Here is a 24,032-nt window from a genome sequence, read left to right as displayed (position 1 = left end):
GTAAAGAAGCATTTTCGCCACTAAGAGAAAGACGTTTAACCACATGTAAATGGTGTCTAAAGGTTGAGGTTGTCCACTTTTGACCACTTCCAGAGGTAGTTGAAAACTCATTTGACTGGATTGCTTTCGCAGTGGAAACGCTCATGTGGTCGAATGCATTCGAACAGCCTCAAATGACCGCCTCTCGGCCTACTGACCTAATGCGTAAACATTATGGGAAGCACGCTGGCCAGACGGGATTTAAACTTGGTTGGATGAAGATCTAAGTTTGGTTTGAAGTACCAAGATTTCCTGTTTCTAACATGCACTCACAGCATTCGCTGTGGTCTGGCGACTATCAAAGTAAACAAAAGTTTTGCGCATGTTTTTCCGACGTCTCCTTTGCGTTCATATGTAAATGCCGTGAGCCTCCCCTTGAAGAAATCATGACAGAAGTGGTCCAAAGTGGACAAAAGAGACCAATTAAAACACCAGGGGCCCTATTTTAATGATCTAAGCGCATGGTCTAAAGCGCAGGGCGCAAGTTCACTTAGGGATTGTCCGAATCCACTTTTGCTAGTTTACTGACGGGAAAAATGGTCTGCACACCCGGCGCATGGTCTAAAAGGGTTGTCCCAATTCCCTTAATGAGTAATGGGTGCGTTTTGGGATTTACGTGCGTTAAACCAATCAGAGTCTCATCTCCCATTCCCTTTAAATGTCAGTTGCGCTCACGCCATGGCAGATTCGCTATTTACATGACGGAATTTGAAAGTGGAAAGACCGAACGCGTCTCCAGAGAGCAAACGGAACTGCTCGTGCACGATGTAAAAGTGCGCAAGCAGACCATCTACAGGACAAGCCGGATTCACCATATCTTTATGTACACAATAATAATCTTTTACATTGTAATCATTTTAATTTTAATATTTGTCATGTTTGTGTGCTGCTGTGCGTCCCTGTGTGTTTAATAAGCAGAGCGTACGCGCGTTGTGGACCCACCTATAGGCGCACATTACTAACACGCTCTTTAAATAACAAAAAAAAAGATTGAGCCATTGACTTTAGACAGGTGTCAGTTGGTCAATGGCACAGTCTATTTCTGTTGCCTTAAAATAGCAAATCACCAACAATGCGCCAGAACACACCTCGGTTTCAGACCAGCATGCCCATGGGTGCACAAATGGGCGCAAATGCATTTGTTATTTAAACAACGTGGCGCAGGATGTGAAAATGATAACTGCGTCGGACTGAAACTAGCAAAAAACACTTGCATCGCGCTTGGCAAGATAGGGCCCCAGGTGTACATGAGTATGAGTCTCCCTCGTCTACTTGTGATCCGATCGACCAAAACGCATCTTAATACCAGGTGGAAACAGGGCCCTAGAAACAAAATGGGTGAGGGTCGGCCAAAAAAGGCACTCTCATGATAAAAGTAAAGGAAAAAGTGACATTCGGCTATGTTTAATGCATTGAGAAAATGCACAAATGAACAAAACCTTCTTTTTTTTTTAAAGGAAGGACAGGAACAAAATCCATTTGGTAGAAGTATACAAATATATCAGAGGCTTCAAGAAACTGGCATCTTAAATGTAACTTAAACAGAAAGAAAGTGTTGTAATTATAAAGTTCCTCCTCTTCTAGCCATTCCTCTTTCTCAAACAGATGTTCTCTCCTGCAGATTATTCCCATGCGGCTCCATATCCTGTTCCCTCAGAAGGGAAGGCCTGGTTCACTAAACACTGTAAAAACTGTGACAAATCTATCTGACATCAAAGCTCATAGGCACTTAAGTTTAGACAGTGACTACAAATCATACGCAATGCCATCCTCACTTTATGAGCTCCTGTGCATAATACATATTTCAGTATTTTTGTCCACCATAAACAGGAGTACAAGGCTCAGCTGGAGGTCTAGGTTACTTCATGTACTGGTTATTTTAAATATCAAAGCAAGCTGCACAAGTTTCCAAAAGTTCAAAACATTTGTTTAACATCATGCAAGTTAAAACTGTGGTGGTTATGGCATTAGACACATTGCATCGACCAAGTCGACTTACACCTGAGCCAAGTGCTTTAAAGCCACCACAGAGTTTCTCACACTTGTTCAAGCATCTAAAAATAAAGAAAGTGCAGAACAGGTTCTCACTTCTGCTGTAGGTCGTGAAGGCTCTGCTCTGCCCGATGGAGGCTCTCAAGGTCTATCATCATCTTCTTCATGTGGTCTTTAGAGTGCCGGTTCTGGATGAAAGCGAACCAGACACCTCCCATTCCGATGACTATAGACACCACCAGCATGAAGTCCTTCAGATGGTTATGTCTGTTCACTGTGAGAGACAGAAACCAGTACATACTTCAGTACTCATTTAGCAAATGAATCAGTGCACAATGCCTCTATTCCAAAACCTAGTAAGCTGTCCTCTTAGGCAGATGTACATGCAAAGAGTCAGCTGTTATAGCATGTTGCCAAGTTAGTGATACACAACTCTAAAAAGTATGAAAATACAGCACACAAATAATTGGTACAATAGCCTTTGAAAACTAGACAATATTTTTGGAATTGATACTTCTCAGGATTGAATGATATTTACAAAGGATACCTTCAGCAAAAGCCTTCACATCAAGAGTGTGTCTATGATGCTTTAAAATGCTACCTATGTATGTAGGCAGTTCAACATCTTTCGGAACAAAGCCCATTTACTGTTTAAGAGTGTGAATTTGAGCTGTCGATTGTAGAACTAGATGTTAATCTGCATTCTGCACAATAGGGGCTTTCGCACCGGAGGAACCTTTTCATAGTTCCTGTAACTATTGGTGGAAGTAGTGTGTTTTTGGCGTGTTCGCACCGCAGGAACTAGGAACGATTTTAGTTTAGTTTAGGAACTACCAGTGATGTTAGTGTACGCTGATTGGCCGAAAGCACGTAAAACACCAGCAACCGCCATAAAAAAAAAAGAAAAAAAAAAGATGTATAAACAGAGATTATAGTCCATACATTTACTCCAGAAACTAACTCTACGAACATGGAAAACAGTGATAGATGGGCCTCTTAACCTTTACGTTGAGGAGAAAATCCAGAGCAACATTGAGGGGACCAAGAGAAACATGATAATGTAATTCTGCTCAGCTAGCAACACTGGACATCAACCACACGGCATACGCTAATACCTTTTCATATACTGTCTACTTTCTATGTATAACAGTTCTATCTAATAACGTATTAAACAGGACTGTTAGACAGATCGCAAACTAATGAACACAGAGAATGCGAGCACTATGTGCTCAGGCTCTGGTGTTCGCCGCGCTATCAAAATAAAAGTCACAACAAGCACGGCTTATGTCATTTCAGAGTTCCTACTGGTGGTGCAAATGCAACCAGGAAAACTTTCCTAGGGGAACCATTATTTCTCTGGGAACCACCCTGGTGGCTAGTTCCTAGAACTACCCGGTGCGAAAGCCCATAATGAGGTAGAACAGCTTATTTCAGTTTTTTTTAAAGATCATGCACAGTTGTCACGGTACCAAAATTTCAGCAGATATGATTATACAACATTTATAAAACTTATGAAAACATGCTGTAAACAGAACCTTTGACGCTCAAACAAACATGAACGAGAGCGTTTTGAAAGCAGCGTCTATCAGCGGGTACCAAATATAACCGGTACTCAGTACTACTGGTACTGCAGAAATCAGTCGTTTCACAACCCTAACTGTAGGGTTGCATTGGCTTCTGCGGTCACAGTCCTGCAATACTTACCACTGCTGTGCCATTGGGTAAGACAGTTAACCTAACAACCGCCCCGGGGACACCACGCAGTCCAGACCCTAGCTGACTCAACTTCTTACTCCATCTGTACATATCCATGATTAAATATAATTAAGTCTTCGTTGAGAGATGGAAAATAACACTCTTAACTCCTCACCCTCTAGGGAGCACGACAAAAAGTTGGTCTGCATCAGATCGAAAACTTTGAGAACCAAAAGCCACATCCTAAAACACTTTTTGCAAAGTTAAATCTTGACTAAACCTGCAACACCAATATGCGAACCACAAGCTAAATATCTAGAACGTGCACTAACAGCTGCACCATGGCTTTAACATTAAAAACAAATCTCAAAAGCAGAAGGCTTTGATGGAACACTCGGGAGACAGATTATTCAAATGTTGTTGTTAACCACTGAAGCGTAGGCTTTTATAACCTGTCAACCGTGTCAGCGGTTTAACAAAAAACAGAGTCGTGTTTCTGATGGAGGTATTGTCCCGAGGCATCAGGGCAGCTGGAATCGGTGTCAGTAGTTCGGCAGGGAGGTGTTGGGCTGTCACATGCAGCATGCAGCCTCTCCCTGGTTTCCTGGAGCTAGACCTCTTCAGAGTCAACTCACACACTGAGACCTGCCACATACAGACACTGTTCAGTATCGAGTCGGTCCCTGACTCCCCGTTAGGACCTCTGAGAAGATGGTCTCAATAATGGCTGACAGCAGAACATTCTCTAATAGGAGCCAGAGTAGGGAACGTCAAATGCAAATGCCAACAAACATTAAGGTTGCTGGGTTTAAAGTAATTTTGTAGCATTTTAGTGCAGGCTCTTGCACTGAAAACTTGATCGTTTTCCATCAGTCAAATCGAGAGACAGATGTCTTGCATACATAGATTAAAATAATAAAATGAAATAAAAAACCTTGGCGTAAAAAAAAAGAAAAAAGAAATCTAATGAAAACACACTACAATTCAAAAGTTGTGTTTTTTAAAGAGATCTCTTATGCTCACCAAGGCTGCATTTATTTGATAAGATCTCTTATGCTCACCAAGGCTGCATTTATTTGATAATTTCAATTTTTACGATTTAAAATAACTAATAACTGTTTTAATATATTTTTTTTTTTTCTTTAATATTTATTCCTGTGATGACAAAGCTGAATTTTCAGCATCATTACTCCATTACTTCAGAGTCACATGATACTTTACTGTCACTAATGATCAATTTAATGCATTCTTGCAGAATACAAATATAATTTTTTTTCATTAAAAAACTGCACATTAACCGCCATGAGAGTTTCTGAGACATTTTTGCTAGGGATGCAACACATTTTAAACTTCTTAGGTTCACATTGCGAGAGTTAAGAGTTGTCTACATAGTATACAAAAAACTAGAAGTTCAAAAGAGCAAGCTTTTTCATAAGAAACGTATACATAAAATAAAACAACATCTCTGACAGGTCGACCCAGCTTTTTTCGTCCAATTCATAATAAATATAAACAATGCCAATAAAAGAAGGAAAGACATGTCACATAGCTAATAAAAACAAGCTCTTTGGACAGATTTGGAACAGCATTCTGAACAAGGCATTTAGTGCTGCGCTATATCACGTCCATAATGTCAAACACCCTCATTCTAGTGCAAAAACAACTTCTAGGACCTTTCTCTCTCTCATAACAAAAGGCATGTGAAGCACATGGTTATGTCAGCCCCGGTGTATTCTGGGATGTGGGCGTAAATCAAATCACAGCGTTACTGTACGAGCTGAGGCATGCAACACAGGTTGATGGATCACAGACTGAACCCGTTTCCAGGTCAAGGCAGATTCTTCAGATAACGCCGCCAGGAATGCATGAGATTGTCTGAGAATGTGTTCTTGGGAAAATGTGTTTGGGTAAATACAAAAAGGCACTGATGAAACAAAAGGAAGCCAATGAGAAAAAGAAAAAAAGAAAAAGAGAGACTCTCTTTAAAGCCTGCGCATTTGACAAATATCTCTAAACATGCTGAACCTGTTCGCCAGCATATTGGAGGGGTAGACACTGGCTGCATCCGTTTCAGTGCGCCAAAGACGTGTGCTTAGAATACAGAGTAACCGTCTACACCCTCCCTGTCCAACCCCTGGAGCTTTCCCCTCGGCCTACAGCAGATGACTACGAGCCTCAAGACCTGTGGATATTGGCTAATTGGTTTCAGAGACCATCTAAAAAGGAGGAGACGGACCACGGTAAAAAGAAGAAAATGGAAAAAATTGCATTAATTAATATGTCTTGAGGTATTTTTGGTCTAGGACCAGCTGGACCAAATTAATAAAAAATAAATTGGTCTCCATCCTACCATTCAAATGTGTAATAGCGTAATAGGGGAACTTTAAAGCTTCCTAATTTTGTCACTTACAATAGGTTTACATGCATCCAAGGTCAAAAAAGTATTCTCTCATAAGATACATTGCACATCACCTAAATTCTCAAAGATTCTGAAAACGGTTCCTTCGAGGATTCGGTGTCTCTAAACCCCTCCTTTCCGAGTCTACTCTGATTGGTCAGACGGTCCAGTCTGTTGTAATTGGTCTACTTGCTTACAATGCGCATCGGAAAAGAAATGTCCATTACCATACCTAAAACCTACATAGGTTTGAGCAGGAAGTAACAGTAGAATAACTGATGACACGTTTCGGCATTTCAGAATCGTTTCGTTCTTTTTGTTAAACAATAACTTTATTTGCACTTTGATCTTTAACACTTTGCAGACCTTTTACATTCACAAACAGCTATATTACACTTTATATTGCATTAAAAGGTAATATTCGAAAAAGCATAATAAGGGCCCCTTTAATACATTTATTCAGCAAGGATGCATTTTATTGATCAAAAGTGTCAGAAAAGACATTTATAATGTTTCAACAGATTTCTATTTCAAATAAACGCTGTTCCTTTTAACTTTCTATTAATCAAAGAATCCTGAAAAAATTTTTTAGAGGTTTCCAAAAAAATTATTATGCAGCTTTTCAACATTGATAATAAGAAGAAACGTTTCTAGAGCATCATAGGCATTCTGAAGGATCATGTGACACTGAAAACTGGAGTAATGATGCTAAAAATTCAGCTTTGATCACAGGATAAATAATAATAAATTACATTTTAAAATATAGTCAAATAGAAAAATTGTTATTTGAATTGTATTGTATAATACAATTGTAATAATAAGTTCAAAATATTACTGTTTTTAATCCATTTCTTATCAAATAAATTCAGCCTTAGTGAGCATAAGGGACTTAAAAAAATAAAAAATAAAAATAAATTCAAGAATCTTACCGACCACATACTTTTGAATGGTACTGCAGCTACCCAGTCTCTACCTAGTGAAAACCACACCTTTTTGACCTTCTTTGACCTTCTCACATACAAAGGCTTTTAACAGTGATACATCCTCCATGGCAATGGATGATAGAGAGGTTTCCACAGAAGTCAAAAACTAACAGCTGGCTGTTTCTCAGATGGCAAACCCAAATCCGAGGAAACACCATGTTTTCTTTTTACTGCTCCTCCCATATGAAGCAACAACTGCTCATGGTTCACTACATGACATCTGAAGACCAAAAGGTTAAGCAGGTTCTTCTGAGCTTATTTGCATTGTTGGACTATCAATCATCTGATGTAATCTGACAACACACTACGAATGTGTTGAGAAGAGGTGAAACATAACTCCACCTAAGCAGGCATAAGGTGGAACAGATCTCTAAAAACATATCTAGAAAATATTTGAACATCCAAATATGAAAGATTTAAGTACAATGTTTTAGATTTATGACATTTGTTCTAGGCATGATGCAAGAGCACACTCACTCATAGGGGCTCCGAACAGAACCGTATCCAGAGCTTTAAGCTGTAGTTTCTGAACGTGACTCCGGTCCAGAATCTTCAGAACTGTTTGTGTCAGAGTGACATTCTTCATTGCCAATCTAGAAGGAAAAATAAATAAATAAATAAATAAATAAAAGCACAAGTGCAGCAGATGGGCACTCAATAAGAGGCCAGGTTTTCATCAACCTAGTCAAATGGAAAAATGATTTTCAGAGCTAAACATTTTACCATAATAAACATGTTTTTAATCCATGGATGATGCTCACAGTTGTCAAGTTTTGAGGGTCAAGTGATTCTTGTCTCACCAAAAGTGGAATAAATGCTTGGTTAGGACAAAAGACAAGTGTTTCCGGTCACACTAAGACCAAACTAATTTAACCTGTATGTTAGAAGCTAAGAGCACACAGTCTCACATGTACTTAACACAAGCTAGCAAATGGTACATGCACCATTTGGGAGTATGTCTGTAAGTGTTTTTTAAAGAACTCAAAAGTGACAGAAAATCATATACAATGTTACAGTGATACAGTTACAAAACATTTCAATTTCAAATAAATGCTGTTTTAAAAATAAAATATTAAGCAGAAGACTGTTTTCAACATTGATAATTAGAAATGTTTCTCGAGCATCAAATCATCATTCCTGAAGTATCATGTGACACTGGCCCCATTTACACTGCATGGTTCAAGTGACCCAATTCCGATTTTTTCCTCTCATGTGGCACAGATCGGATATGACCGGTGAACGTGTAAGCAGGAAAAAAACGCATGGATTCCAATTTTCTCAGATCGGATTCAGGCCTCATTCATATGTGGTAATAAATCGGATACGTGCATTTGCGTGTGCCATGTAAGCAGACAAATCGGATATTCCCAGTAAATGCGAGTCGTACGTCATTAAAAAAAGTGACGTCAACTCAGGTGGACACCACCAACTGAGAACACATGACTTATTATAGGCGCGATGGAGGTCGAAGGCTCAACACAGTGGAGTAATTTTTCTTCACCTTACGAGAGCAATGTTTTGCTGACCTTTGAATATAGTGCGGAAAGCAAAACACTGCATAATTAGATGCGCGGATGAGCTCCAACGTCACCCGAATCCGCAGCCAAAAACAAATCATCCACCCGCCACTCACCCGCACCAATCATTTTCTCTGATTTAAGTATCCGCACCCGATGGTCAAAATTATTATTCTTATGTGTGGTTACGCGTGAGGATAAATGGATGATCATCACCTTTAACAGCGGACTCGAGGCGACGGTTGATGCGCGCATCTAATACAATGATGAATGAGCGCTGCTTTTAAATGAACATTTCTTTAAAACAAAATTTATTTGACAGAATTTCATTTTCTTAATAGCATAAACAGGCTTTACTCCCTTGAAACTTAAACTGGAATGGAACATGCTCATATTTTAGAGAATGTAGTTAATATTTTCGTTAATAATGATTTATCTATCCAACCGCGACCCACCTGAAATTAATCAGAATGTTATTTTTATTAGCCTACTTGACCCGCCCGATCCGCGGATTATCCACAGAGCCCCCGCGGATATAACCGCGATCCGCGCATCACTATAATAATTTTGTCTGCTTCTGCATCCATTGCATATAGAGCTGTTTTACTTCATTTTCCGGGCCAGAACGTCTACATTTGGTTGTTTTGGCAGTGTATAGTATAAATGCAAATATCAGATACGGGTCACTTTTAAAAGATGCATGCAAGCGGGTCGTCAAAAAAATCGGATATAGTCAGCAAATCGGAATTGGGCATCAAGACCTGCAGTGTAAATGCAGCCACTGAAGACTAAAACAATGACGCTGAAAATTCAGCACACATGTGTGAGAGCGTGTTATAGGCTATATGTCATGTTTATAGCCAGATATGACGGCGCTGCAGCACACATCACCACAGATGAGCATCTATTCATCAAGCCGTGCAAACTATCGCACAGTGAAAGTAAGTCGCAGACGCTTAACACACAATCAGCTTCATTAAAATAAAAAAATAAAAATTATCTTACCAGGGCTGTTATCGCTCTCATTTATTGCGGTCTTTGATATTGAAATGAGCTGATGATCAATAATGGCGCTTTTCCACTGCATGGTACGGTACGGTTCAGTTCGGTACGGCACGCTTTGGCGCTTTTCCACTGCATGGTACGGTACGGCTCGGTTCAGTACGGCTCACGGTTCCAAGCGTACCGTACCGATACTAAAATGTGACGTGAAAACACTGCAGATCACTGATTGGTCAGACAGAATCATCACTACCAGCGTCATTGTATTTACAACACGAGACACTAAACCCGCTAGATTTAAATAGCCAGTAGACAACAGCCAACGCTGTAGCGCCTGTTTTAAAAGTATTTGCTTAAAAAAAAAAGAAAAAAAAGAAAAAAAAGAGTATAAACTTAAAAAAATTTATGGCTGAATCGTGGTCAGTGGACGAGGTGCAGACGTTCCTCTTGTTGGTTGCCGAGGAGCGGATGGGGAAACCCGGAATGAAAAATTCGCATTTAATATGATGATGTCATGGCAGTAGAGACGGCAACTATAACGATCAGTCACACCCACTTTGAAGCGGTACTAACTGCAGTGAAAAAGCAACCGAGCTAAAGCGAACCGAACCGTGCCGTACCACGCAGTGGAAAGCGAAGCGAGCCGAACCGTTCCGTGCCGAGTCGAACCGTACCGAGCCGTACCATGCAGTGGAAAAGCGCCATAAAATGCAGCTCTTATCTGTTGCTTTCGGTGACGTGAACTCCATTAAATCTGCATATTGCGCGGGAATTGAAGATCGGATTTATATCCGTTTTGTGAAAACACATTTATGTGACCAGGTGTAAATGGAATCGTTTTGATAAATCATAGCTATCCGATCTGAGAAAACCCATGAAGTGGCCAGGTGTAAACAGACCCTATGTGATGTTGAATATGCTATGTTAAATAGTTGCCCTGCCTATTCAACAGGTGTGTGTGTGTCTGTGTGTATTAACTTACTCACCGGGGCATGGCGGTACCATTGAAATTCATCTTCCGGAAGGCTTCCACGTATTGTGGCAACTCGACGTAGTTGATAATCCACTCCACAACCTGATCCACTGTCCAGTTGTACACTGGGGAACAGAAACACAAAGGCCAACCTCATAAACATCATCATGAATCAGAATACATGTTTCAAAACAAGCTAATAAAACACTGTATAACACAATGAGTGACCAAAAGTGGGTGGTTTTGACTTAAAATGAGTATTCTAATGGAGTTTTTCATTTAGTAAGAATCGTGACTGTTTTTAAAAAACAAATCATTACATCATCAGAGGTCTGCTGGGAAAATGGCAGTGTGACTAAAAGTGTCAGTATTTGTTTTTTTAACGTTTTTTTTTATTTTTTTAACTGATCAGTATCGGCCCAATCCTTTATTTGACATCAGCTGTCACGCAGGTGTCATGCAGTAGGTGATGGTATGCAGCTTTAAGTGGTTTGCCAACTGCCATTAAAGAATCCCAGAAAAGAAGCTCAAATGTGTGTGCATGATGCGCCAGAATCAATGAGGTCTGTTCTAGTGTAATACGTACATTTGAGCATCCATGTTTAGTACACATACGTTTGAGACAAATCACTCAAAAATAATTTATTTACTGTTTATTTGTATCTGCCGTCAGTCTATCTGAGATGTCAGTGCCATAACACACTGTTATAAGTTGCGTCTTGCTTCGGCCTTGACTGACAGACTGGCATAATGGCATTTTCTTTTTGTTGCAATTATTCTGCTCATTGGACATATAAAATACAAGTTTATATCAGTAGTATATAACAGCAGATATTGCATGTGTTCTAGCTCAAGCACACCTGCGGCCGGTTGCATAAACATAGCCATAATGTTAAGACAGTGTCTTAAGTTCTAGTATGACCTACTAGCAGTTAGTCAGGGCAGGGGCAGTCAGTCTTAGTTTTCGGTATCAAAGTAGGCTTATCTACGTTATTATGTAACTGATTTAAAAAAAGCTATGAACCGTCTTAAAGAAAATAAATTGATGTCTAATTTGTAAGACTAGTCTTAGAGGTTTATGCAACCGGCCCCTGGTGCAAGTAATGAAGCCCTTGATTCATTGCATCAGGTGTGCTTGACAACACCTGATTTGCAGTTGTGTTTGAGTTGTGCTGTTGTGAGGGATTATATTCAGAAGTCTCTGCAGAAGTCATTAAAAGTTGCATTTTCAGTTGAATTTGGGAAACCAATTGAAACATTTGAGCTATTTCAATTACTTTCAGCTGTTTGCAATGAACAAATGAAACTAAAGTCTGTCATTTTTGCAATAAACCTGATTTGCAATGGGGATTGGATAATTTCCGATTACAACTACACACACACACGCCTATAAATATTATTACTGTAGTAATTGTTATATTGGAATTACTCTGTAGTGATATAGGCTGAGTCCCTGAGAAACTCTGCATATCTCTGTATACATTGGATTGATCTGAATAACTGTAAATGTACTTGAAGTATGCACCAAGCACTAGGAAACTACAAGTATTGGATCAATATTCAATAACTCTGATCAGAGGCACAAAAAAACTTGATTGGCACATCCCTACTTATGAAAACCAGTTTGAGAAACCTTGTTCTGAGGCAACTGTAGGGGTTTGGCAAGATAAAACTCTTAATAAAAAGATTAAATATTTCATTTGTTTACCTGCAAGGCACGTGACTATTAACTGATATCAAGAGAACTGTGAACAAGCAAGTCCAAGTGTGTTGTTAAATTATTGAAATATTAATGTGAAATCTCAGGAGATACTTCAAGTAAATAGCAGATACTGGGATCCTCACAATTAATCAGCTGTCATTGAGAATGACACACCAAGCGATCAAAACTGCCCATGATGTAAGAAATCTAAAACGATTACAAAAATTTGTCTCAGACATCAAAAACATGGCCTAAATACATTCGCCATTGATATTTGAATGAACCCCCCCCAACCCAACCAACCAACCAAAAATAAAGCATATTAAGCAGAGTGACAGCTGGCATAATAACAATCCAATACAGACATCAAATTTTACTGGAGTATAAATATTACACTGGCATAAATAACAGATATTCACTGTCACACCACCTTTGAAAAAAGCAGACGCTGCCAGCTCTCAAAGAAAACACTGTAAGGGTATAGGCCTATCTCTCGCCTGACCCTGGCACAAAACTGTTCTCTCTCTCTCTCTCTGTGTGTGTGTGTGTGTGTGTGTGTGTGTGTGTGTGTGTGTGTGTGTGTGTGGCTGGGATAGATCAGCTTTCATAACCTTGGCTCTTCAGCTGTGCTTTGAGGAAGAGCTGCAATGCAGAATAAAACTGACCAAAGAGCGAAAGGAGAAAATCAGGAGTAAACCCAAGACAGACATTGTTCGGTCGTCTGACCATTATGGTCAGATCCAAGAATATAATATTTTCCAAAATATACAGTGCACACTCAGAGCATATGCGTGATGCAATGGGCTTGACTTGACCTTTCATTTCCAGATGAATGAAGTGCAAGTAATAAGTGTGACTTTGACTTCTCATTCATTTGTGTTAAACTACTTGTTCACGCAAACCCATTTTTAAAATATATTTTATTATTCAAAAGTGCAACTAACAGCTTTAACATATAAATAGGCTAAATAACTATAACCTGCACTACTGTTCAAAAGTTTGGGATTTTTTTTTTTTTTTTCAGGATTCTTTGATTAATAGAAAGTTCAAAAGAACAGCATTTATTTCAAATAAAAAAAAAAATATATTTTGTAACATTATAAATGTCTTTCCTGTCACTTTTGATTAATTCAATGTACCATTGCTGACTAAGAGTGTTTTTTTTTTATCTCTGACCCTGAACTTTTGAATGGTAGAATAAATATTTTTTTATTGCACTAAATTATCATTGCATCATTGATTATAATGGGAGGAAACATTACAATATGCCACTTCCAGTATTGACAAAGATGAAATCGATAAACTGACTAGTTGTTGAATAACTAGTATATTTTATTTTACCTTGCATACTTTTGTTCATGATTTGAGGATGAGGGCTCAAATTTGTTGCTGACCTTATCAACAAAAGATTTGGGAAGTGTTTTATCCTTCCTTTTGAAACATGATAGGCTAAAAACCTACCCGTTTTGTTTAGTATATTGATTATTTTCCTCGGTTGGTTTTTACTAATTTATATTTGAGTCTGATACTGTTGCTACTCCTGTTTTATGGTTACTCTTAGCTATGTTGCTTTTATTTTTTGTTATGCATGTTTTTCTTCTTTTAATCTTGTTGTTTAACAGCCTAGTGGCTGTTATGTGCTATATAAATATAATTTAACTTTAATTTATTGTGCTGTCCAAAATTACACTAATATATGGTTACTTATTGATTGCATACAGCATTGTTTGTTCAGAAACAAACCTGAAACACATGTTGGCCCACAATCCACCAGAATCGCTGCATTATACACCGTGCAGCAGTATATACATTGCAGTAAGCAGTACCCTTATATTCCCTTCTGAACATGGCATCGTTTTATCGAGATCTCACTCACAGCTGTACATTCATGAGCAGGACGTAGAAGGTTGAGTGTTCTGGAGCGGATCTGGACATTATCTGGATTTAGAGGAGGTGTTGAAAACCGTGAAATCGCCTTCCTAAGTGTTCACACACTTCCGCTGTTAAGAGGCCCATTTAAGATACCACTTAACACAACACATGCCCTACAAAAAGTACAATGTACTAGTATTATGATTATACCATGTTATTGACTTTGATTGACTGACTGACTGATTCGTTATTATTATTATTTATTAACTGGAAAACAACTGTGAAAAAAGTATTTAAAAAATAATATTATGATAATTTTGTAAAATATATTCATTTCTATATGCATTTACCTTCGGTTTATCATGGTACTGAGCCTAAAAGAAAAACATATTCTTACTATGATGTCCAAAAATGCCCTGGTAAAAGTGTTTGGTATCATCATGAATTTGGGATAGATTTTAAATAATTAACCCATTTTGTATGCAGTATTTCATCCAGCTGGATAGTTTGAGGCACATTGTGCAGTCAACTAAAAAAAACTAGACATAACAAAAATCTGTCCCTGATGTTAAAGTCAGCAAAACCTTGTAAGAATGTAAGTCCGCATTAGCAAAGGTCAACCAATAAGCCGTTTTTCATTAAAAGCTACAACAAATTCCACTGTGCATGTGTGAAAACCATGACTCACGGCTTTTTGCGCTAATGGCTCATTATGAAACAGTCGCGCTCACCTTCTGAACTCTTCCAGGCGTTCCACAGGTCCTCCACGCTGATGAGCTGGTCGTCACCGTGGAAACTGTTGTGCTTGGCTTTGGGGTCATGGTAGTTGAGGTCCTCTCTTAAAAACTGTCAGATAACAGGGAACAAAAGGAAATCTTTTCCAATTAGCAGCTCAAGGATCCCAGAGAATTCAGGAGAAAATGAAGATTTTGAATGCAATCACTATATTCTCCACTAGCTGATAAAGCAGACATTCATTTTTCTCTCTTTTATGAAGTTGTACAGGAGCTCTGTGCAAATTCTTGTACTCTTTTTCAAGGTCTGCACAAACTCAAGCAGACATTTACCGCAGCCCTTAAATTACTATAGTGGTACCATGGTACAGTGATGGTATCAGATGGCAATTAAAAAAAATTATAATAAAAAAGTAAAATAAAATGTATAAAATATCATCCATCGTTCTGTCCATCCATCCATCCATCCATCCATCCATCCATCCATCCATATAAAGTGAATAAAATAAATACAAAAATAAAAAAATACAATTTAAAATAAAAAAATAATAAATGAAAATATATATCGTTCTGTATATCTGTCGTTCTGTCTATCCGTCCATCCGTCCATCCATCCATCCATCCATCCATCCACACACTCACACACACAAATAAAATAAATACTAAAATAAAAATATACAATTTGTAATAAAAAATGTATAAAGTTTTTTGCTAATGAATAATAGAAAGCCTTTACAGCCTTAACAGACATTAGGTATGGACCAACATCATAACCGGCTATAACAAGCAATTCTGCACTTTATCGGTCACTTGGTTTCCATGGCGGAAAGCCGTACCCAAAACTCACTGGACTGAAAATGACAGTTTGTTTGCCCATTATGAGCAAATGACCAGAACTTAATTCAAATGACAATAAACGGTTTACCCTAGGGAACATTTAAGAGCCAAACCAAAGTCTATCTTATAGACGTAATGTTTTAAGATATTCTGGGTGTATTAATGCCGTCGAGTGCTGTGAACATCTAGCGGAGCAAAGGCTCAGTTTGCTCAGACACAGCAGATGGCAACAATGATTACACAACATAACGCAACAGAAGGTTAGAGAGCAGTTCAAGGGATATTTAAGATGGTAAAGAGCTTCAAACTGGGGTTAAACTGCAACCACTGTGAGAGATTTGTCATAAATGAGTAAATATTTAGATGGAGACCAATCACACCTGCTTTCTAGACATCAAATTTGTCAACCGCATTGTTACAACTGACACATCAAGACATGTACAGACGATTGGCTTTTTTTCCCCCACAACATGTCACAGCAGCAATAATTATTGACATAATTTCACTGGAAACGCCGTCACTTTCCCATGCCTTTATAAATGCAAATGAGTCATGGTTTTCAGACACAGGCCAAGATATTCCTCGACATGCCCACTCAAAGACAAGTGTCGAGCACTCAGTCTATACGGTGTGGAAACACAGCAAGTAGCGCAACCTAATCTAACGGTTTGATTCTGCGATTGCAAACTGCATCGTATGCCATCAAATCATAGTTTTTAAATTTTGGACTCTCACAAGAATACCAGGATCTTTGCAAATCTGCAGTTGCCATTCCATCAGATTTGCCTTGATGCTGCTTCGAGAAGGTTGGAGGCGGCAGGACAGAACGCCCACACAACATATCGCTGGACTGAAAGGATGCCAGGAAGGGGCAGGCTCTGCTCCGCTGCGTATGCTTCCAAAACGACACCCAACGAACACGGTGACTGGCTTTCCTTGGGCAAACGGCCACCGGTTCACAAGTCACAAGCAGTATCATGTTGGACATCATTCATAAAAGAGAGATGGTACAAAAGGCAAATGTGTGAGTTTATTGCTGCGAGAATAAACAGGCCTGGTCTGTTGGGAATTTCTTTGCGGTTTTGAGCTGGCTAATATTGCTCAACATTATCTGGTGGGGTAATTAAAATTTGTAGTGGCTAAGCTAACTCGATGTGGGTGAAACAGAATAAAAAAATAAAAAAATCTAATAACAAAATGTTACCAGACAAACTTAACCCTGTAAAGACTAACATATGAAATAATCTAATTTGAGATGGTACAGTTTATTTAACCTTTAGATACATCAGGCTTTTAAAGCTCATATAGTAGGCTATGATAGCAAAATATGGAGTAAAAATAAAAATATTCAGTTTGGTGCAGATTTTTATGGCCAAAAAGTAAGATTAAATTCTGATAACTTGAGCTTTTTAAAAGAGCATAGAATAATTACATAAAATACATATATAAATATCATTATTGAGACATTTAGTTGCTGAGTTTAACAAAGCTCTGTAGTTTTAATTATGGGGTTGGGCACAAAACATAATGCAATGCAATACAATACAATAATGATTACGAGATGTACAAATAAATGCTTCTCAAAAGCTCGTTGTATCATATTTGACAATTTTTTTTTATCTTGTTAAAAAGTAATGTATGGATAATCACGTAAACCTAAATTGCTTCAGTCCAGTAAATGTTAATCTTGAAATATAACTAACAATTAGGGCTGTGCAATTAATCGTAATTGATTTTCGATTTCAATTTTGGCTTCCAACGATTATGAAAACTAGACAATTGAGGCAAAACGAATATTGTGCCACTTAATTATTGCTGAAAAAGCCTATCGATAATTGTGAAATTTTTACTGATATCTAAAATTACTCGTATCATGAAATACTCGTATCATGACTTTGATCATATCTCCCACCAATAATCGTGTTAAATTATCTTGATTTCAATATTGACCAAAATAATCATGATTATGATTTTTGAAATAAAAGAACAGCCGTACTAAAAATATAAAAGTTATTAATTTAGTTTATTAAAAGGCCTTTTACTTACTAAGTATGACATATCAATAAGGGGCCAGAAGGCATGTAGAAGATTGTGTACAACAAATATTTCAGAGCAAATGTCATGAGCAAAGTTTTGATCATAATTTAGAGGCCTTGATTTCATGGCTCAAATATGATACAGTAGGCTTTAAAGTGCTAATGGCAGGATGCTCAAAAATATCACTAGATGCAATGCAATTTAACAACTCAAAAGTGTATGGCTGTGACCATGTCGCTTCAAAAGAAATTTAAATAAAACAAATATGCTGACTGGGTTTTTTCAATTCATTAGGTAAATAACTGAATTACAAGTGGAAGTTCACAGTAAAACTATAAACCCATGTGATTACGATTATGATAAAGGATTGAAACATAAATACAGGTTTGCAGCATCAAGCAGCAGAGCTAAAATAAAGTAGCAGCTGATAATGGATGTCTGCCCCCATTTTTATGTTAAAAATAACGTGAATACGATGCAAATGGTCCAACAGAAATTACATAGCAAGCTAAATGAATGCATCTACACTATTGCAAGAAAACATCTAGATAAACTAATCGATAATTTGGTTCTTGGACTAGTATCATAACCATCCTGACTTATTTCTCCTAAATAGTTGTGAAACCACTGCGTCACATTTATTTGTTACTGAAAGCCTCCTGGGAATGGATCAATGACATCTTAGATGTGACTAATGATAACCGTAAAGAAAATTAGCACAATTATTTCCAGTCATAAGACTATTCTGAGCGTCACATCCTTAGAATAGAATGGTAGAATGCTTACAACTGCATTACCTCAGAACCAGTAGGGCAAAGTTCTTTAAGATGAGGGACAAAAACATGACGATTTTCTAAGCTTGTGCAAAAGACATGCACACAAGTGTAGATTTTGACTAGAAATTCCTCTCTTTTTATCCCTTATAATCAGTGGTTTTATTTACTAACAGGTTAGGCTGACCCTGTGAGCATTATTTCTGCGAGACACCTCCACATGGGTCTACACTAGCGGTTTTGGCCTCTTCAGACCACCTGATTCAGAATACCATAGTGAGATAGTTTCTGGTTTCCTGCATCTTGCAGCCCAAATAGCCAGATAACACCAACCATGACACACATTGCTGAACTATGTCACACAGGCTGATAAAACCCATCGTGTACTAATGCTTTAACAAGCCCAGACCATTGGAAAGAGCATTAGACAGGATGAATTAGCCAAATCTTATTATTTACAGACATCCTTAGAGGAGGAAGGAAGGATGCAGTTGACTTGAGCACGATACTCTTGTGCTAAGACCATGACATATTTAGTGTTTATACAACTATCCTCATGTGTTTACGATCTCGCTGTGTTGTGTTCCAGATGGGCGTTACCTCTGCTAATCTGCTATATAAGGAGGACCACCCCAAACACTCATCCACTGCCTTCGTGCCTCGTTGACTACGTGCTTTATGCCATTGTGCTTCCCTTTCATCCTGATTGATTGCGTTTCTCGTCGTCTTTGTTTCGTCATAGTTTGATTGCGAGTGTCGTGCAAGAGAGTCGTGCAAGAGAGTCGTGCAAGAGAGATTGTTTGAGGCTATGACTGCTTGCTCTAAAAATCCCATTTAAGTTCTGTCTGTAAAATAATTTTTTTAAAGAAATCGTGTTCATGGATGAGCTAATGTATTAAAGTTTTATAACGTTACAGGGGTATGAAGCAGGGCGGGCCGAGAGCTTAGATAATAAATCTAGAATCGTCATTATAAGAGCAAAAAATAAACAATTAAATTAAATACTATTATTGTACTCTCCTTTACATTACGCAATACATCATGGGGTATTTAATTCCATAATAAATAAAAAATCAGTTTATTCATATAGTTTTTATATAGCTATATTAGGGCTGCACGATTTGGGGAAAAAAAACATTGCGATTACTGAGGTCAAACTGCGATTGCGATATAATAAACAAATGGTTTCATGAGTCAACTTGCTTGGTTCTCAAGGAAAATGCACACACAGATTAGTGATAATGCTGAAATGTGCATTTCTCAACTCAAACTAGCAACAACAACTAAATGCACTGTTTTCAAATTAAAATAATATTTTTTACAAAATTAAATAATGACATATTTATTTGCATTACTGCAAACTTGTTATTAGACAATAACATAGTACAATAGTATAAAATAAATAGAACAATAAATAAGAACATTTGTATTCTTATGAAAATAAGTTATTTTGAACATTCTGTCCAGACAAGCAGGGACATTTAAGCAGGATGTAACATATATGCTTTGTCTAAACTCAGTCTGTGGATCATTTTTGGTGTAAGTGTATTGTCTTGATTGTCAAAAACATTTGGTAACTAAAATGTTTTTTTGAATTTTGTTAAGTTTATTGACAACATGTTTCAATGTTTACATGGTACAATGACTTGTTGGCTACTATGTTTATTATTGCTTGACACAAATTTCATGGTTTCAATTCAAATCTTGTGATTTGATTCCGATCTTGATTCAATCTCGATTCATTTGGATAAATATTAGGTAGCCTAACAGTAGATGCATGTTCATTTTTCAAAAAAAAAAAAAAATTCTTTTTCTCAGAGATATCTCTGTAAACATACAGAGAGCCCTGTCAACTGGTATTTTTATTAAAGGTTAAAAATAACAACTCAAATTAAATATAATGTGGTTTTTACTAGGCTATAATAACAACAAAACTACAATATTTTAATAAGTAAAAAAAGAATAAATATTTAATATAGTGCACATATTTAGCAAAATACTCTCTCCATATAATTTGTCTAGCCAACTAACGAGCTATCAAATGGCTTTCCTGAGGTAAATGTAATGTTATGTGACATTGTTCTCCAGCTGTTTTATTGACCTCTTTCCAAGGTTGAAAAACACTGATTGATCGATATTTTGTATGAGGCATAAACATTTCGGTAAGTTGTACTGTATCTTTCAACACACCTATTGTTCATTCGTGTTTATTTACTATTAACTAGTAAAGAGTAAGAGATGTTCGGTTCACGACCACGATCTGTCACGTCACATTTACAAGCGCCAAAATGCTATTGTTTGAATTTCGTAATAAAATTGACAGAATCTGAGAGCTGAGAATTTGTTTCCTATCATAAGTAACCTGCTCGGTCTTGTCTGTCGGTGTCCTCTTTGCTTCGCGATTTTTCTCTGCATGAGAAAATGAATGTGTGGTCACTGTGGTGTGAGAGTGTGTGAAAAGTGTAAATTGCGTGAGTCTCACGCTAAATGAATGAATGAATGAATGGAGGCATAAATGAGTGAGAGTTGCCAGCCCTGCTCTCTCTGCTCAGTGTCGGTTATCTTATAGCCAAAATATCGCCATATAACAGAGGTAGAATTTTTTCTGGCCACCAGTTCAGTGTCCGTCTGCTCGGCATCATCTTCACCCGTTCTCCGCGATGCACACCGGAAAAAGTCACGACGTGACCATACGCGCCACACGTGCCACTGCCTAAACTGAAACTGACTGATCTTCTTTTTATTAGTGGGGTAGAAAATGGGCAAACAGCTCTCAGAAAGAATGGGTTGTCATGTCCACACAAGCATTTCATAAAATCGCAGCATTTTGCATCATATAATTGCATAGGCTTGACATCGCGATAGCGCTATGATTAATCGTGCAGCACTAAGCTATATTATATATATTTGTATGCTTTAAAACAAAGTTTTCTAATTTTCTGATTAATCTCAGTGATAGTTGTCTTGGTTCATGACTTGAATGCCTATGGAGAAAATGTATTTAAAAAATACTTCCAAAACCAAGGCAGTCACTCTTACAGCCCCTAGGGTAAATGAACAGACAACATGTAAAATGACAAGGGTTTGGAACCGAAAACCGGTTCTTATCCAGAACCAGTAGTGTTTTTTGAAAAATACCGGAACCGTGCGAAATTCCTAAGTTTAATGACCTTTTGAAAGTCACTTCAAATAACGAAAATTCGCTTCAGAATTTACTAAATGTATATAATGAGCGAGTACATCATGAACGCCTTTTTTAAAACCGTTTTTTTTTTGTCTTATCCTGAATCACTACGGTAAGCCTGTAATAAGGGTTTATACTCGGACTACTTACACCGGCACCGCTGCGGAGTAGCACAGTGCCTGAGTGACTCACCCACGTCATAGAAATAAACAGAGAAGTAGCTCCGGCTACAATGTTCTTCCGCAAGACGCATGCAAAGTTCTGTTTATTTAACTGCTAGAGCTAGCCTGGGTTTCCCCATGCTGCCTTGAGCGCGGCGCGATTTTATTCACGCTGCTAGGCAGCCTGGACACCATGGACCAGATTTTCCCCTCAAAAAGGGATCCAATCACAGAACGGGGAGGGAGCAGCAAGACGATGACGACGTTTATGCGACACACCGAAGCAGTTTGTTTATATCTATGGATCCAACATGGCATCAGACGCGAAGTTACCTTTCGATGCAGCCTTTGATAGTGTTCTAAGTAGTTTAGAACGCAAGTTTATGCCGTCTTCTTCCTCGTCAAATTTCTGCCGCTCTACATACGTCATCTGGTATGATTGAAACGATTGGCTATGAGCTACGTACAGGCGCATTTGATAGACATTCGTAGCGCCCAATAAACGGCTCTGGGCATTCATAAACCACGCCTCAAATACGAGAAAATTAACATATGGTTCCCAGACCACGTCTCAATGAGAAGAGGTCTGACGTTAGCTAGGCTATGCTAGAGCGCTTATTCATCCAGTAATGAAGTCTTTATGAATCAATCATTAAAATCGAAATAGTATGTTTCACCTGTCTGGATCTTACATGTGTGTTCAAGCATATTCTACCCCTTCTGATAGGGTATTCTCTACTGCTGGAGATACAATAAGCTATAGGAGAGGTCCCAAATTATCCTAGAGAATGCAGAAATATTTATTTTCCTTCAGAAAAATTAATTATTTTTGCAAAAATTGCTAAATATGTCGAATTTGTTGACATTACCAGTCTGTTAAACTCATTTGACAAGTATAAGAAATAAACAAAAAGGATTGTGCATTTTCCCCTTACTACTATTTTTTATTTTGTATTAGTTGTTTTAATAATTCGTATTGAATGGGAACCGGAAAATGTCTTACGATTCCCAACCCTAAAAATGACACACAAGTCACAAGCGGTGACAAGTATTAGAGTTCTATTAACCTGCTGCAGATTACTCATTTACCGTCATGCTGACTTGGATGTTAATGCTATGAGAAAAATTAATCAAACACTTGACTTAAAAAGAGAACAAAGGTATATCAACTGCCTAGTTAACCAAATGTTAGCCAGTTAAAAATCAGCTTTAAAATTAATTCACTGACCCCATCAGTCTCAGAAACATCCACATTTCCATTGGCATCGTCGTCCATTTGCTTGTGAATGCTGCGGATGGCCTCAAAACTGAGGATGGCGATCTCGTCCAGGCATAGCAGCTCGTCGATGCGGCAAAGCTCTGAAGAAAAGAAAGTCACAGTTAGCAAGATACTAAAACAAACCAGGCTATAAACGCCTCATTTATTCTTATAACGCATGTTCCTGATCTTCGTGATCTTTAATCAAACTATAATCATTTACGCTTTCTTTGAAACAACGTCCTTTCCTTTGATGTAACCAAGGCCATGGCTATTGGATGATAACCACTAGCTATTTAGTCATTGTTTTTAGTGGTCAAACCAACAATCAGTTGGCCATCACACAATCCTAGAGGCTTTATTGGCGTTAAATTGAGGACTAGCGCATTCAAATCGAGGATCACATTAAACAGAGAAAGCAATCTTTGGAAATAAAGGTGAGATAAAGACCTAAAATGAACTGTTGCTGTAGTGATAGTTAATTTAACTGTCCAGGGGTCACAAAGCACTCTTTAATGAGAACATTGTGTGCTAATGAAGACTGTCTGCGTTCAAAATGATAGCACCAGATCCAATTTTAGAATTCAGAGGTGCTTCCAAACAGCTGTCCTAAAATCCCACTGTGTCCGCAGAGGTTTCCAGCTCAAACTATGAGGGGGGGCTAAAAATAGACCTGGCTGTGGTATTAACTAAAACTAGCAAGCAACTATTTTTAGGATACAAATCTGTACAGCTGTTGTGTTACCACACTCGAGGTTCTGAGGGCTAAGAAAGCTATGGCGTGTGCTGCACAAAGCAGTGAGAGAACCTGAAGTAGTTTGTGTGAACATTCATAAGTGGGAACTTCATCAGTTCAGAGTGTGTGGTACTAGGGA

At 38.0% G+C, this 24,032-nt stretch overlaps 1 protein-coding gene across 4 annotated transcripts in view; it reads right to left on the bottom strand.

Annotated features, from left to right (window-relative positions):
* stim1a (stromal interaction molecule 1a) overlaps positions 1-24,032 on the bottom strand; it is a 55,627-nt gene that overhangs the window by 16,104 nt on the left and 15,491 nt on the right. For all 4 annotated transcript variants that reach the window (XM_082179667.1, XM_082179669.1, XM_082179668.1 and 1 more), the window contains exons 3-7: positions 23,128-23,258; positions 14,905-15,019; positions 10,613-10,724; positions 7,585-7,700; positions 2,128-2,305 (exon numbers count right to left, since the gene is read on the bottom strand). In XM_082179667.1, the coding sequence (XP_082035793.1) occupies positions 2,128-2,305; positions 7,585-7,700; positions 10,613-10,724; positions 14,905-15,019; positions 23,128-23,258 (652 nt within the window). The remainder of the gene's footprint in view (positions 1-2,127; positions 2,306-7,584; positions 7,701-10,612; positions 10,725-14,904; positions 15,020-23,127; positions 23,259-24,032) is intronic.

This window comes from Leuciscus leuciscus (assembly GCF_965113295.1).
Source record: "Leuciscus leuciscus genome assembly, chromosome: 9".
Taxonomy (NCBI): domain Eukaryota; kingdom Metazoa; phylum Chordata; class Actinopteri; order Cypriniformes; family Leuciscidae; genus Leuciscus; species Leuciscus leuciscus.
The sequence above is the reverse complement of the archived record's forward strand: the minus strand, read 5'-3'. Positions and strand labels throughout refer to the sequence as shown.